General features: G+C 39.8%; 1 protein-coding gene across 1 annotated transcript in view; it reads left to right on the top strand.

The window, feature by feature from the left end:
* Positions 1-17,848, top strand: part of TFAP2D (transcription factor AP-2 delta (activating enhancer binding protein 2 delta)) — a 52,362-nt gene that overhangs the window by 10,425 nt on the left and 24,089 nt on the right. Inside the window, exons 4-5 of the mRNA XM_006765709.2 lie at positions 5,130-5,295; positions 5,464-5,582. Coding sequence (XP_006765772.1) covers positions 5,130-5,295; positions 5,464-5,582 — 285 coding nt within the window. The remainder of the gene's footprint in view (positions 1-5,129; positions 5,296-5,463; positions 5,583-17,848) is intronic.

Genomic DNA, 17,848 nt, shown 5'->3' with positions numbered 1-17,848 from the left:
GCGATTGAGAAGGGCGAGAGGCTAGAGGGGAAGCCGCCGGGAATGATCCTACCCCACCCCGTTTAAACGTGTGTACCTCGAAGAAATGCACCAGCAGAACAAACTGGGACAGGAAACTCTCGTAATCGCTTACACATTTTTAATGTGTCAGGAAAAAAAAATCAAAAAACCACGAGCGATCACTGGAGATGAAGAAGGGGAGGAAAAAAAATCCCTGCCGTTTGTATTTCTTTCATTTGAATTGTAAACATCTGTTTGGCTGTAAGGCGAACAGAACATTTATTTTGCTCTCAAGATTTGGTCTAATTATGTCAACACCGACCGGCAGCGAGCGGGCGGCGCGGCGGCTTTTTGAGGCAGCTTTGGGGGCGTCAGGGGAGCCGCGGTTCCTTGGAGACGACCGTGGCTGTTTCCTCTGCCCTAATTGCCTGGGATGAGAAGAGGAAAGAGCGCGTTGGCGCGTGGCTTTCTAATCCCGAAGCAGCGCCGAAAAGGTGGGTGGGGATCCTGTCACGCTCCACAGCTCGCACCCAGTGACGTGGTAGTTGCTCAGCGCCAGGGTGGGATTGGGTGGCTTTTGCTCAGGGCGCTGAGCATGCGTGGATGCGTTTCCCATTGCACCTCCTCGCAGTCTGGGGAAGTAAGTAGAGCAGCTGTGAGCATCCCCATTTTTCAGATGGCCAGACTGAGTTCCAGAGTTACTCGCCTACAATCGAACGGATCGCTAGTAGGCAGCCTGTCACTTGCAGCCCAGTCCTCTTTCCACTCCCCCACTCCCACGCCCCCCCTCCGCCCCCCATGCCTGCAGACACAGGGCCAGACTTGTCCAGCCAGGCCACAGAGGGCGCAGCCCCAGCCCCCTGCTTCTTCTAGAGGCCTGGGATCTAACAAGGTCTGCTGGCTGAAGGACCTGCTTCTATTCTTTTGTGCATGACTTTGTCATACACACACTAAGCCCTTGGCTGACATTTTCCTATAGCGGTGGCAAAGTTAGTCCCTTTTATGATAGCCAAGTCCTAGGCCAGTGGTTTTGAGTAGATAGTCCCTGATTTCTTAGGCTGTTACTATAGCTACACATCCGAGTTTACAGCAACACTGGAAATAGGACACCCTATCTCCAGGTTTCAGTTTAAAAAACAATGACCTCCGTGGAAGTAGCGCTTCTCTGCACTATGAACGGAAAAGAGGTGTGCTCTAAGAGTTCTGCGTGAGGACCCTGGCTGTGGCAGCAGAGACACCCCTCACCGGAGTGCTGGACCTAAAATGAATATTACATAATTTCAATAAGAGCTGGCAGGCAACACAGGCACGTGAGGAATTTCAACTAGTAACACTGGGGATGGACGCTGTAAATGGCTGGGCATGGTTGACTCTTGCATGATGCTCCTTCTTTGAAATCTCACCATGGCCATCAGTTGTCTGGATCCCCTTCTAGAATCCCCACCTCCTGGGGACCTTCATTCCAAATGCAGAACTCTGGCTATGTTGACCTATTGCTTTTTAATTCCTCCCTTCAAAATAAACCGGGGAGAATAGCAGGAGGTACCCCATGCTGCTGTAAACTTTACAAGTTGCCAAATCTTTAGCCAGGACAAGAGAGTTCCCTAAGGCTGCAGCAATGCCAAGTATCAAAGCAACAGAAATTCCCTTTAAAGATGCTATGACATAAAAAACAAAAGACTCTAGAGTTGATGGCTAATCTGAATACAAAATAAATCCTCCAGGCAATTTGTGTGTGTATCAAGCATACTCTTAATATGCAGCCTGTATGACTTACCTACTGAATGCTTATCTGAGCATAAGCCAGAAACCCAACCTGGATGCAGGGGAGGAAGACCAAGGGCCCAGAGAGCCGCGCTTAGCTAGGTAGCTGAACAACGGCTTCCCTGGGAGCAGCTGGTTTTCAGCACATGGGGTTTTCCTTCCCCAAAGAGCGCTGCTTCCTATTGGAGAACGCCTAATTTGGCTCCTTTTACAAAAATTATAATATTTTGAATCTCTAAATAAGGTTTTAAACCCACTGTACATTAGTAAAGATAGGAAAGGTCTAAAAGTGTGTCCTTTCCCTTAGCAACCAGGAAAATAAATACCTGCACAGACCCTTTTCTCTCACTCATAATAAACTTGAGACACATTGGGTGAGCGGTCTTGTGCCCTCAGTTGTGTACAGGCTAGTGTACAAGAGAAGGGGCTTTATGTAAGAATATGCATTTGCTTATGATTCCTAGTGGCTGTGGGTGGAGGCCCATTTTCAGTAGAGGGCTGGGTGAATTTTGACTATAGGTATCATTATGGCTTTTTAAAGATATTTTTGCTTCAGATGACCTTACAGTGACCTAAATTCTAAAGTTCTCAGGTTCTCAGTTCTCATAATATGACACTAAAGCCCAGATTCACCTATACCTAGCTTACTTTTCTGTTCCTCTCAATGCTTTCGAAGTCACACTTTATTTCTAAAATGCATTTTGCATCTGCAGGTATAAAGTGAGAGCATAACCAAAAGTATAGTCGTGTTTTTGAGCCCAGAAATCTAGGAGAACTGTATTATTATTGTTATCATTATAGTAGTCCCCTCTTATCCTCGATTTTACTTTCCACAGTATCAGTCACCTAAGGTCTACTACAGTCTGAAAATATTAAATAGAAAATTTCAGAAGTAAACAATTCATGAATTTTAAATTGCATGTCGTCCTGAGTAGTGTGATGAAATCCTGTGCCGTCCACTTAGTCCTGCCCTGGACATGAATCACCCCTTGGTCCAGTATATCCATATTACATCGTCTGTCTACTCATAAGTCACTTGGTAGCCATCTAGGTTATCAGATCGATGACTAATCACAGTGCTTGTGTTCAAGTAACCCTTATTTTACTTAATAATGACTCCAAAGTGCAAGAGTAGTGATCCTGGCAATTCAGATATGCCAAAGAGAAGCAGCAAAGTGTGAGTATATATAGGAAAAAATATAGTATATATAGGGTTCAGTACTATCTGTGGTTTCAGACTTCTACTCAGAGTCTTAGAACTCATCCCCTGTGCATAAGGGGGGAATCCTGTGCTATTATTTTAAAATTGTTTCTGAGAATGACAGCTGGGGAAGCACAGGTAAATTTGTGTTTCCAGCTCCTGCGGAAGGCATTTGCATGGTTTCCCATGGTGTTGGCCACAAGTTTAATAATAATAATAAAAAATTCAGTTTGACAATTAAGTTGATGACCCCTCAGGGTTTTTTTAAAAATATATTTTATTTATTTTTCATAGAGAGGAAGGGAGAGAGATAGAGAGTCAGAAACATCGATGAGAGAGAAACATCGATCAGCTGCCTCCCGCACATCTCCCACTGGGCATGTGCCCGCAACCCAGGTACATGCCCTTGACCGGAATCGAACCTGGGACCTTTCAGTCCGTAGGCCGATGCTCTATCCACTGAGCCAAACCGGTTTTGGCGGCCCCTCAGGTTTTAACTGAGGGCAGGTATCCAGGCACGAGCACAGGCATTTAGCCTAGTGTACAGGACCCACCTTCCTGCCTGGAGAGAGCTAGCTCCTCTGATGTTCTCACTATCCCCTCTTCTGCCTTTGAGGGACATGCAGGGTGATCACCGGCCACAGAATGCTCAGGGAGAAAGGCGTTAGTCCCAGCACTTTGGGGGGAAATTCAGATAACGGTAAGACTGCCAGTAGGAATTCCAGAAAGTACAGGGGTAGAAACACTATAAGAGTAGGACAAGGTTAGCCTGTTCTCTCCACCCAGATCCAGGACCCCTTTGCCTTTTTAAACTCCTCCCAGGTTCCTTGGTAACTGTGCCCAGAATCTAAATGCCAGAGACTCCAGAGCTGCTCAGTAGGAGGGCAGGAGTATGTGGGAGGCCAGTGGTGAGTACTAGACCAGTGCTTCTCAAACTTTAACGCACACACGAACTACCTGGGGGTCTTTGAAAATGCAGATTCTGACCCAGAAGGTCTGGGCTGGGGCCTGAGATTCTGCATTTCCAACTAGCTCCTAGGAGATGCCAGTTGAGGACCACCCATTGAGTAAAAATATTTTGGATAACACTCTCCTGAGCATTTTCTCCCTCTACCTACAGTTTTCCCCCCTTCTTTTTTGTCATAGAACGTTAGCCTTTTCTGGAGATGAGTCTAAAATAGCTCATAACCGAAGAAATCAAATGTATGCTCAGAAAAGCAAACTTTGAATTTGGCTTTGCCAAGGAAGCTCTTCCCTCAGCTTGCTCAGTGAATTGGGGCGTGGGAAGCTGAGAGCAGCCTTGGATCCTGGGGCTTTGTAGCCACCTTGTTGCAGTGTGTGGACATTGGCTCAGGAATGATGCAGTAAGGGAGGACTGAGCAGCAGGATGCTCTCCCCAGCAAGGATCATTGTGGGTCCTCAGCTCTACTTCAGCTGCCTGAGGTTAGGAAATGTGCTCTTGTTCGTGGAGAAGAGCAGAGCTCCAGGGGCTTCCTGGAGATTATTGGCCACTCACATATACCGTGTTCCTGTTACTGTATGCTAGGTCATGTGCTGTGCTTGACTGTGTGTGATGATCCCAAGGGTTGACCTATTATCCACCCACATGCGTTGGAAGTTTCTGGAAGTGGGCAAATGAATTTGAGTGGTACCTGTAGTTGGTAGACATATACAGGAAAGGAGATGGCAGCCCTCAAGCTTTTTGGAAAAGAGCTTTCAAAAATTTCATCTATATATTAAGTCATGGATAAAATAAATCCCTCTATGTGCACACACATACATGTACACACAGCCATGGATTTATAATACCTACCTTTTGCGTGATTAATTGGTGGAGTTTGGAGGTTTTAATTAATTGAAGTGTTTCTTGGTATGCGTGATATCAAAATGAACACTGATGGGTCAGCCTACACTCCACAGTATGCTAATTTTTACTTAAGATAATCTATCATAAACATCTCCAGTGGATATTTGAAAGACAAAATGTTGAGTGTCATTTGAAAGGACATCTACAGAGCAGCTCTGAGATGATTCAGCTGATGTGCGTGTAAGGAAGGTGTGCGATGCCTCCCTGAATCCCGAGGAGAGCCTTGGTGTTAACTGTCTTTCATGCAGCCATCACCTCTCATTGTCATTAACATACAATATGCTTTTCCCTCCAAAGGTGGTACCTGCGTGGTCAACCCCACAGACTTGTTTTGCTCTGTCCCTGGCCGGCTGTCCCTTCTCAGTTCTACTTCCAAATACAAGGTGACCATTGCGGAGGTGAAGAGGCGCCTCTCCCCACCCGAATGTCTCAATGCTTCACTCCTGGGAGGCATTCTGAGAAGGTATGTTAACGTTGTTTTCCAGCCCTGTGGGTCTCCGACACCACACTCCCCAACCCTCAGCTCTTACATCTTCTGTCCCATGTTGAATTCCTCAAGTGGTCAAGAGTTCTCATATTTTCCCTCAGAATGTGAATCGTCAGAACTTAGTGTTTGCTTGTGTTCGGACAGAGCGAAGTCCAAGAATGGGGGCCGCTGCCTGAGAGAGAAGCTGGACAGGCTGGGCCTGAACTTACCCGCAGGAAGACGGAAAGCAGCCAATGTCACCCTCCTCACTTCCTTAGTTGAAGGTATGGCTTTTCAGCTCTGCAGAGTAACGATGGAAGGTTAGCAATCCTCTGAAGCACAGGGTTATTACATTCTGCTGACTAATTTTTGTCTATGCCAGTAATTTTCAACCTTTTCCCTCTCATGGCACACAGAAATTCATTACTAAAATTCTGCGGCGCACCAAAAAATATATTTTTGCTGATCTGATAAAAAAAATAGGCATAATTTTGGTTCATTCATACCCGACAGCTATTATTGTGTTGGCTATTGTCATTTTATTAATTTGACAATCGAAGGGAAAAGAGGTCAGTGCCCTTGACTGAATAGTCAGGTATTGCATGTTTTAAAAATTTTTGTGACACACCGGTTGAAAATCGCTGGTCTATACTGTTAAGCAGGATAGTTAACAGTTACAAGCAAAGTTTCCAATTCATCTTCATAATTACTAAATTGCATTTAATATAAAGATCAGATAATTCATAACATTATTTAATTTATGGATCTCAGCAATAATAGGGAAGAATGCAACAATGGAAGATTGAGGTACTTTAACAAGTATGCCCTAAATAACAGCATCAAAAATTGGCTCTAGTATTGTCATTTTTATTATCGTTTGTTTTAGAGTTCTGATCAATTTGACTTAAATCATTGTAACTCAGTGCAACATGATCTATAGGGTAAATAATAATTCTTTATAAAGAGTTCATGGGAGTCTAGGCATGATACTGAGCCTGAGGACACAGCATTTGAATCCTAGCAGACATCTATCTCCTAAAGTACGTGCAGTTCCATGGCTTATGGGTAGAGCAACTGAGTTACAGAAAAGTTAAGGTTAACCAGTGGGGTAGAGACAGAGGTAGAAATATATTCCCAGAAGTTATTTTTTCCCCCCGTTTATCTTTTGTTTCTTCTATGAGGACTAAACTTTACATATTCTCATTCAATCTTCTTCTAAGAAGAGGTATTATTGAAGTTTCGTTTTAACTCTATGGGGGAGCTTTTGAACGTTAAAGGAGAGTTCTGTAACCCAGAATGCTATTGTTTTAAATATGAACAAAGAGGCTTTTTTCCAAGAGTCACTTAAGTACTCCTATGGCACTTTTCTTGCATTGGTTGCTCTCTTGTCTACAAGACGCTGTAGGGGGTGAAAAGTAAGTGACACACAAAAACACACATCCTGTATTTTTGTGGATTACCAGTGCATACCACTTATTGTACAACTTTGTGAAGTAGTGTGTTCTTGACATTTGTCTTGGCAAAATTACTTTGGTGACTTTGCTGTTAACCGTTATATTTGCATTGTTCTCTAATTGTAATAATAACAACTACAACAATAATGTTATTGGCCACTAATATTACTAAGTATTACTGTTACTGCATTCTCTAGCTGTGCTGTGTTTGCTTGAGTGAGTTCATACTGCAAGATGACATATGGTACAAGGAGTTGACCAGTCATCCACTCATATGGGTTGGGGGACTGGGAAGAAGGGCAAAGTAGAAAAAAATGACTAAGGTATTGATTCTAAAAGGAGAAAGATTTCTGCTCAATTTAAGTGAGCAGAAATTATAAAATTATAGCTATTTAACACAACAATTGTTCACGATGTCATAGGAATCGCATGGATAGTGGGACTTGATTGGTTCTTACACCCAACTCTGCAGTGGAATTGACTGAGAGGTTTATTTAAAATGCTTGGACCCCATCCCTTAATCAATTGAAATCATTCTCTGGGGGTATGGCCCAGGCATCTATATTTTTTAAAAACACCCCCAGTGATTCTGATTTAATGAGGTTTAAGGGTCATTGCTCTGTTTCCTGAGATCCTTTCCACCACATAGGATGGACTGACTATGAATTCTCATGAAATTTGTAACTGATGTGAAAAGTAAAGGCCTTAAGAAAGACTTTTCTCCATGGTGTCTGTGAATATACTGGGCAGTACAAACTGAAGAGCCATAAAAGGATATATTCGCATTTCTTCTTATTGATTTTTATAGTAGCCAAAAGCACTGGAGTATCCTGTGTGGGAATCGTCGATCGATGCTAACAGAGAGGATGCAGGCTAAATATGTGAGATCCTAGGATGATCTCGTGGTCTTGCCATGTACTCCTTCAGCTGCCTCTCACAAAAGTGCCTAACTTGTGTTCTACTCATTTGGTCTCTGCTTACAGAGAAGTCACATCAACCTTTGCTGATGAAGCTTAAGATTTTATTCTTCCCAGATACAACTCAAATTAATTAGATACATTTGTTTTTATTTTTATTTTTTAATATATTTTATTGATTTTCTACAGAGAGGAAGGGAGAGAGATAGAGAGTTAGAAACATCAACGAGAGAGAAACATCTATCAGCTGCCTCCTGCACATCTCCCACTGGGGATGTGCCCGCAACCGAGGTACATGCCCTTGACTGGAATCGAACCTGGGACCCTCAGTCCACAGGCCGATGCTCTATCCACTGAGCCAAACTGGTTTCGGCTAATTAGATGCATTTGTAGTCTCCAAAATACTAAAGGTACAGAGAAATATATCTTTTTTGTTGTTGTTGAATTCCAGGCACTTTGATGGAACTGAGGAAAAGAGAGTTAGGAGCAAAGGGACCTTTTCCATTACTCAACTACTCACATATTACATTATGATTCAAATGCACACTGTATTTTACACACACACACACACACACACACACACACACACACACACACGTTTTAAGTTTCATCACTAACTGCTATGTTTTCTGATATTTTTATTCTATTCCATATATTTGCTTTCTTTTTAAATGCTGATTGTAATCCCACTAAATTTATTTAAAGACTGTTGCATCTTGGGTCATGACCCACAGTTTAAAAAAACAAATTTTAGAACATGAAGAGAGCTTTACATTTGAAGAACAAGGACATTCCACCTAAATTAAAATAGGGTTCATTGGGCTAGTGGTGACAACTGATGGCTCTTTTCCAGCCAGCAAGATGCCATGTGCTGCGTTAGGCTCAGAGTCCTTGGAATCCTCTGGGCGATGCCAGCTGTTTACAGAAAAATGGTGACCCAACTCCCATTTATCAATCTCTTGGGATATTGAAATAGTTGATGCTTTTCTTTAGTACTTTTGTGACCTTGATCCTTTCTGTGCTAACATGGGTCTGATTCTGTTACCTCAGCTTTGTTTTGCTTGTGCAGTGTTAGATGGTACGTAAATTAAAACCTCACCATGTTAGTAGTTGGTGTGAATATAAAGCTTTGAATTAATCATGTCTCTGGGTAATACTGTTCCTCTTCAAGCAAACATTTTTGTAAAAGCCAGCAACATCTTAGATTTTTTTTCCCAAAAAATTTAAAAATCTAGATTTCTATTCATCAAAAATGGTCACTCAGCTTTCTTATATTCGCTAAAGGCTCAGTCCAAAGATTCGCACACTGGTGGGGTCCCTCGGCCTGGTCTGAATCCTCTCGCAATCCAGGATCCCTCGGGGGATGTCAGAGAGTAGGTTTTGGCCTGATCCCTGCAAGCCATCACTTGAACTCTCTGACACTACTTAGTTGCCCGAATTTAGGATCGCATTACATCTTGGTTTGTTTTCTCTTTTCTGATCATCAACAGTGTCTCTTGTAGTTTCAATAGGGTGTCCATTTAGTCATTCAGTCAGTCAGTTATAAGATTACCCTACAAACCCTTTTTTTTTCTAGTCCAAATATACCAACTAAAGGTAAGAGAAAGGAATGCTATCACTTGGTGCTATTTCCCTGTTTTCTTTAATACCGAGCCTATGCAATTGCATTGCCAGGAAACCAGGAAAAAGAACAACCAATCTGACAATGAATTCTTTCCCATAGAAGAGGCAGTAGCAAGTGGAGGTACATCACATTTGCTTGATATGTGATTAGTTCATGGCTTTTTACTTTAAGAAAAAAGCTTGAGGCTTCTAGGATTCAAACACTAACATTCTTTGGCCAAGAATTTTGATAATGCATGCACAGCGCATGCTTACCATCAGTTGCTCTTCTCATGGGATTGAGAACAAAGCTGATAGTCATTGCCTTTTATATTGGTACCACAGTGGGTGTTTAATGGACTGTGGAGCTTAAGGCTAGTTTCCAGGGACTCATGGCAATTCTAGGTCTGAAAGGACTGTCATCCCCAAATAACTCCTCCACTACCCATTTCAGACATCTCATCCCACATTGTCCTTCCTTTGGGATAAAGATTTTTAGCTTTCTTCTAAAACTACACATGATATAAAAAGGATAATAAATGGACTCTTTGTTATCATAACTCTAATTGATGCTGTTTAGTCAGACAATGCCCTGGAACACCTCAGTCATGAGGGTCTCTGGTGTTCCCATTGGCACCCAAACGCTCTAGCATTGGGCTGTGCATTTCACAGCTGTCAATGGGATTGGGCTCAATAGAGTAATGCTAGTAAAGCCTGTGTTACACATTCATTTCAAGGTCTCGGAAAATGGCATTTTTCCCCCTAGACCAGTAGGTATTATTTCATCTGTAAATTTTTTTTCTTGTTTTTAATATATTTTTATTGATTTCAGAGAAGAAGGGAGAAGGAGGGAGAGATAGAATATATTTTAAAAAAAAAGAAACATCAATGATAAGAGAAAATCATTGATCGGCTGCCTCCTGCATGGCCCCTACTGAGGATCAAGCTCGCAACCTGCCTGCCCTCAGCAGCCATGGTCTTGCCAGGGGCCCGGTGGCTCCCAAGAACAATCTGACCACTCTGATTCGAAAGGCCACCATCATCACTAACCAAATGCTTCCACATAATTGGGTCTATTCCTGAACTTTCAGTTCTCATATGTCAAGATAACTACCCACAGTAGCTTTATAAAATATTTAAACATCTGATAAGGGCAAGTCTCCAGGCAGAACCATCAGCACTAGTAATCCAGAGGACCTACCCAGTGGGCTGACTGGGCACTTCCCAGGTAGAGTCTTCCCTGGCCTGGCAAAAAAATAAATAAATAAATAATTGCCCTGACCAGGAATCAAACCATGACCTCCTGGTTCATAGGTCGACACTCAACTACCTACCCATGCCAGCCGGGCTATAAATTTCTTATTCTAAGTTATAGAATAATTTCTATCTGAGAGATGCTGCTTTGATAAATGGTATTAGTAAGAACTAGTATTTATCAGAATTTTCAATAATCGCAATGAAACAGAGATCGTATCATACAATGTTATGAACAAATAGACACCGTCTTAGATGATCTTAAATCATTTACTTACTTCCTAATATTACCCGAATCTATGATTTCATTCATTTTTAGGGGGAAGAGGTTGAGGCAGAGGAAATAGGCTACTACACATATGACTTTGTGTTGACTATGTGCTCAGAGTGTCTTTCAAGCCTGCTTGTCATGGTGACTGTGGCAGAAAAGGCAAATGTGTTGAAGCCACTATTGCCCCCTTTGGTCCAGCTCATTACACATTTTTGTAAGCTGTTATGCTCACTAAAGATATGTCTCTGCATTATTTTCCTTGTGATTTCATTTTCTTTTTTCTGTTACTGTCATTCAAACTTTGTGCCTCAACTAATACGCTTTTCAACCACTCTGTTCTGCTTTTCTCCCAATATTCACATTTATCAACATTCCTACGTGTTCTAATAAAATTGCAATTGTTATTATTGATGTCTAACTCCTACTGAGCAGCAGTGGATGTTTTGGAATTGCTTATGTTTTAATTTACAACATGAATTAAATGTAAGAACAGGGCCAGATAGTAAGTTTGCTTTGAATTCATATCATTTTAAATAGATAATTTATACAAATGGTAAAAAATACAAAAGTTGAAAAAGAATATATAGTGAATTACCTCCTTTTTTCTTTGTTCTTCAATCATTCAGTTCCCCTCCTGGAAGAAAACAAATGTCATCGGTTACTCTATTCCTTTCCAATGACATATGAGTATATGCATGGGTTTTTTACTATACGCACTTTCTGCTTGTTGAGTTTTTTTTCTCATCTTATCTTAGTGTTTTGGTTTTTTTTAGTGATTATAAGTTGTCCATTCTTTAAAACACTCATGGTATTCTATTGTTCGAGTGCATTGTAATTTATTTAACCAGTGCCCTACTGAATTTCATATAGGTGTTTTTAATCTTCAGCTATCACAAACAGTGCTGTACAATGAGTAACCTCACACTTAAATGTAAATAATTCTGCAGATATGCAAGCACATCTATTCAATAAATTCTTAGGGATGTGTTACAGGGCTAAGAGATATTTACATTTGTAATTTCAGAAGCTTATGGAAGATTGTTCTCCATAGTGGTTTTAAATTTAGAATCCCATCAGTAATGGGGGTAAGAAGTATTGATATGATAGTACTTCCCTCTACCATAATCCAAGCAGGATACTGTCAATTTTTAAATTTTTGCTAATTTGATTGATTATAAAAAAAGGCTACCTACACTATGAAGGAAGATGAGTTGTGTATATTTTTAGGAAAATTTTATGAGCTTTTCTATATGTTCATTTACTTTATCCTTATGGGATGAGTTTGTATATTTTCCTCATTGATGCATAAATACTCATTATATATCAGAAAAATTGGCTGTATGTCTCTGATATGAATTGTAAAGTTTCTCCACTCCTGGCTTTGGTTTATCTGTTTGCTGTTTGTCTGTTTGGTTTGTTTGTTTGATTTGTTTATGTCTATGTCCTGCAGAACTTTTTGATGTTAATATAATCATATTTCTCATCTATTTCATTCCATGGCTTTTAGTTTTTATTATCATACTTTAAAAGGCCTTTTTTTAAAAAAAAAAATCCCATTTCATCTTCTAATTACTTTGTGGTTCTTTTTTATGTTTAAATCTTTGATGTATCTAGACTTTGTTTTGTTGTTGGATGTATGTTATAGATCCAATTTTATTTTATTTTTCCCCATATGGCCACCCAGTTGTCAACACACTGGGTGTTGATAATCCATTTTTTTTCCTCACCAGTATGAAAAGCAAACTTAATCTTACACAAAATCTCCCTACTTCTTCAATAAACTGATGGCTTTGTTTTCCTAATATTGCTGTCCCCACTTCTACCATCACATGTTCTTTTCTGTTTCTAGAGTTTATACTATATCAGCCAGATAATAAGGCAGAACTTCCCATGCAAGAGCCCAGATATAGGCATGGACAGTTTAATATTAGCTCTGTAATGACTGCCTTCCCTTTGAATAAGCCACAGATTCCTTGTATTTGGGGGAGACGTATAGTAAATTCCTACATAATACTTTCCCTTAGGGCAGTGGTTCTCAACACTGGCTTGTGATTACTGCAGGAGCTTTCAAAAAATGCAGATGCCCTGACTCCAGAGAATAACTGATATGGGGTAGAACCCTGACTTAAAAAAAAAAAAAAAGACACATAGCCCAGCCAGAGCGGCTAAGTGGCTCAATGGTTGAATGTTGACCTATGAACTAGGAGGTCATGGTTCAGTTCCCAGTCAGGGCATATGCCTGGGTTGCGGGCTCAATCCCCAGTGTGGGGCATGCAGGGGGCTGCCAATCAGTGATTCTCTCTTATCATTGATATTTCTATCTCTCTCTCCCTCTCCCTTCCTCAATAAAAATGCCTTCAACTATAGTCTATTAAGTGGCTCTACTAATAAGACAATATACTCTATTTCTATGGGTTTGCTATATATTTTGCTCTTTGTAGCAATTCTCTTTTGTTCTACCTTTTCACTACATGCTTTGGAAAGGGTGCCTCACAAGACTATTATTTCAATTAACCAAAAAATATTTCAAAGCTTTTTCATTGAACAAATGTTCACTGAGTACTTATTATGAATTAGATGCTGTGCCAAGTGTGGAATGGTGAACAAAATTATCTCTTTGAAAAATTAAGTGTTGGCATTCAAACAAAATCATCATTAAGCTAGGGAACCTGCCACATAATAAGGCACCTGTCTATATTTTACACTGTATGACATATAGTGTTGTAGAGTACATTGCTTTCAGAATACTTTGGGGAAACCTATAACAGATATATTAACTTTGTCCTGCAGCTCTAGGGTTTACTTAGCTGGATATCATAAGATAATTTATTTTTTTGTTTTTAATCCTTCACCTGAGGATATTTTCTCCATTGATTTTTGGAGAGAATAGAAGGGCTAGAGGAGGGGGGAGAGAGAGAGAGAGAGAGAGAGAGAGAGAGAAACATTGATGTGAGAGAGATACTGCAATTGGTTGCCTCCCACACACACCTCAGTTGGGGCTGGGGATTGAACCTGCAACTGAAGTATGTTCCCTTGACCAGGAATCAAACCTGTGACCCTTTGGTCCAAGGTCAATGCTCTAGCCACCGAGCTAACCGGACAGGATGTAAGATAATTTATTTAATGTAATATCCAGGCTTAAACATATCCTCAGGTTTGCTTTCTAGTAGGTACTTTCTTGAATAATCCCAAAGGTAGACTTAATTGTGCTCTTGCCCAGTACATGTAAATAAGGCTGAAATCAGAAATATGTGACTGGGATTGAACACATATGAATTTTTCCATTTAGTTAATAACATTGGGTAGTGCAATACTAAGTTAAACCTGAATTGTTTTTAAGGCAATATTTATAGTGACAGTTGGTAAGAATTATCTAGTGAATAACAATGTAGAAATGTCCTGTAGTACAAATTAGTTTTAGATATTGATATTTAGTTGCCTAAAGTACACTTCCCCCTAAAATACAATAATTTTAAAAGAAGGAATAAGCCCGAATGACCATATAAAAAGTTGAAAACCGAGTGTATTTCCTTTTTGTTAAAAATGCATTTAGATCTGCTTCTGGTAAAATACTGTGGGAACCCAGAATCTCCACAAAATGAGCAATCAACTCTCCTCAGAAAACATTTTCCCATTCACTTTCTACTTCCAGGAGGCATCAATTATTGCTGTTTAATTTCTTCTTTCATTTTTCACTTTTTGTTTCTGAGTGGGAAATATGAATGCCCTGAAACCAGGGAGCAAACCCTCTTCCTATGTTCTTCCATATTCTGTCATTTGACTTGTGCCGGCTTTTTGAGAGAGTTACTCAATACGTGCCATCAAGCGGTGCTGCTATTACGGAAACGTTGAATATTCCTTCATGGTTTCCACTTTTTTTAGAAGTGGTGGTGTAGCCACATAGAGCCTAAAGCCTTGCACTTGGGATACTCCTGTCTAAGCATTAACACCAGTCCCCAAACCATCCTCCTCAAATGTATCCTCCTTCTACAATGTGCTCGGAATGACATGAAATACAGTGGGTATACTTGCTGAAGTTAGCGTGGTGTTCAGTTGAGTAAGTAATGAAGGAGTGGGGGCTGGTTGTCAGGTGGCACAGTGCACTGAAATAAAGGAATAGCTTAAATCTGTTCTGGAAAAAAATAGAAGAAGAAGAATCAGGGCATTCCACCTTGTCTCACACAGAAATAAGGTGGGAGCAGCTGTACTTGTGAATGTGTATGGGGATAGACAGGAAAATGTTTTGGGCCGATTATGGACCACACTTTTCACTGTAAGTTACTGTACTTGCTTGTTGCCCATGTGGGTGTTTTTTGTTTTGTTTTGTTTTAATTGATTTCAGAGAGAGAAAGGGGAAGGGAGAGAGTGATAGAAACATCAATGATGAGAGAGAATCATCTATCAGCTGCCTCCTGCACGCCCCCTATTGGGGATTGAGCCCACAACCCAGGCATGTGCCCTGACCGTGACCTCCAGGTTCATAGGTCGAGGCTCATCCACTGAGGCACACCAGACGGGCCCATGTGGGCCTTTTGATCCACCACAGAGACAGGGATGCTTGTAGAGCTCTATTTTCACGAACCAAACAACCTAGCAATTTATTCCTATGCTTTTGTGATCCTGACATTTCTATTTTTTTTAAAACCTGTTGACTCTAATATATCTGCTGTACAGCATTTAACGATAGATTTGTCATCCTTACTGAACATCACGTGTATTTTAACTCACAGATCCACTTCCTCATTCATTCTTGGGTCCTCAACACACGAAGCTTTGGTGGCACGATGCACACATTTTAACTACATAGCAGAGTGTCTTCACTTGCCACCTCTTTTGATGCAGCATCACTGTACATCCAGTAACAATGTTACATCACAAGCAGGAGGAAGCAGTAAACAGAACTAAGGAAGGAAGGATCCGGCTGTCAGGGTAAATGTAAATAGCAGCTGTTCCAGTCAAACTGTTTTTAAAGCGACCACACGGTGAGAGCTTTGCATAAAATGGGCCAGAACTGCAAAAGTGACTATACTATATGGCATTATAACATCCTTTTAAGAAAATATCTTTGTGCCATTTTTTTTTTTTGCCAAATATGCACACATGTCCTCCCCTAATGGGTTAGGGTGATAAACTGCTGGTATTAAGCACTTTAAAAATATGGCTTGTACATTGCAGTGCTATTCAAAACTGCGGCCCTTCAATGACTAGCACTACCCAGACTAATCGGTATAGAGACTCTTACCATTTAGTTATGTCACCTTTCTATTTAAAATGGAGGAAAGAAAATGATGTTTTCCGGCACATGAATATAAAAATCTTACCTAAGATTTATATGTTGCAGCGGCGTTGAAACAGAATATAGAGGGTAAGGGGGGATCATGATGAGATAGTCCGCCAAACATTGTCTGATCTAACATGCTTACCTCAGGGTAATATTTATACTATGTATTGAGCTAGACTCTTCTAAGACCTAGAACAGGACTTCTCACATTGCAGAAATAATGATTTTTTAAAAAGTTGTTAAACACTCAGTGAATGGATAAAAAGAACGAATGACAACATTAGTGTCTATTTGTAACGTAAATAAAAATTAAACACACTTGCATACATATGAGTCTAATTTTAATGCTTGTTGAATATTTGTACACATTGAAACTTCATATCAGGATATTAACTAATCTGCATATAAATGTACTTTTCTGTCAAATAAACAGGACAAAACCCCCACCAGTTTCACTTTACTCAATAGGTATAAATCATAGAAATAAACCACCATTCAATAGTCTTTAGCCTTGTTCCTCATTAATATACATCAGGGAAAACTTTTGAGATAAAAGCTTTTAGGAAAAGACTATAAGCAAATATTGAACCGATTTAATTGCATAATGCTGAAGTCTTTACGGAGATGTATACTGAGGTTTATAATTTACTCTGAAATGCATCAAAAATAATATGGATTGCCGAAACCGGTTTGGCTCAGTGGATAGAGCATCAGCCTGCGGACTGAAAGGTCCCAGGTTCGATTCCGGTCAAGGGCATGTACCTGGGTTGCGGGCACATCCCCAGTTGGGGGTGTGCAGGAGGCAGCTGATTAATGTTTCTCTCTCATCAATGTTTCTAACTCTCTTTCTCTCTCCCTTCCTCTCTGTAAAAAATCAATAAAATATATCTTTAAAAATAATAATAATAATATGGATTGATGAATGAGTAGAGATAAAGAAAGGTGAGTGGATATTGATAAAGCAAGTAAAATATTAAGGGTGGACATACGGCAATTCACTGTTAAAGTCTTTCAACTTTGCAATATTTTTGAATTTTTTTATAATTAAAATGTTTGAAAAAAATTCTTATGAATTTATTTACTTTTTTCCCCTGTAGCATTTTTAGTTGTAATAAAGGCAAGGAGTCCAAGAATAATTTAGGATAAAATTACTCTTAGGATTATATTTTCTCAGTTCAATATTATCCTAAAATGTTTTCTTGTTTTCTATTATTGGTAATTTTCTTTGTCCTTAATTATAAATGAGTTTCCCAACCTGAAAAATTATTATTTCTCATTTCCAGAGAAAATGAATATATTTACTGAGCAAAATATATGAAAGTTTCATTAATATTAACTAGCCTATTTTGTATATTTACTTTGTATAACTAGAAACTATTCCTATTCTATAATAATATTAACCATTTTTACTTCTTTCTGGTATTAAATTATCCACTACTCTGTTATTCTATGAGTATAAAGCAGGATTAAATCCATTACATCTTAGACTGTTACTTTGGCTAATCACCATACAAACATCATATGATTTGGACATCAAGCCTCACTTTTGAAAATTTTTCATGGCAAAATTTGATTGACCTGATGGCTGTTAGATCACCTTCACCTCCTTTGAACTTACCTGAAACATTTTATCTCTAACACTCATTTGATACTTGTAAGACAACAGCTTGTATTATATATAATGTCAACAAATATGTACAGATTATAGATATTACTTCTATAGGTGCAATATAAATTATAAAGTGCTAATAAGGTGTTTTTGTGTTTGTTG

This window comes from Myotis davidii, unplaced genomic scaffold (assembly GCF_000327345.1).
Source record: "Myotis davidii unplaced genomic scaffold, ASM32734v1 scaffold240, whole genome shotgun sequence".
Lineage (NCBI taxonomy): Eukaryota > Metazoa > Chordata > Mammalia > Chiroptera > Vespertilionidae > Myotis > Myotis davidii.
This window is presented reverse-complemented; position numbering and strand designations above follow the sequence as displayed.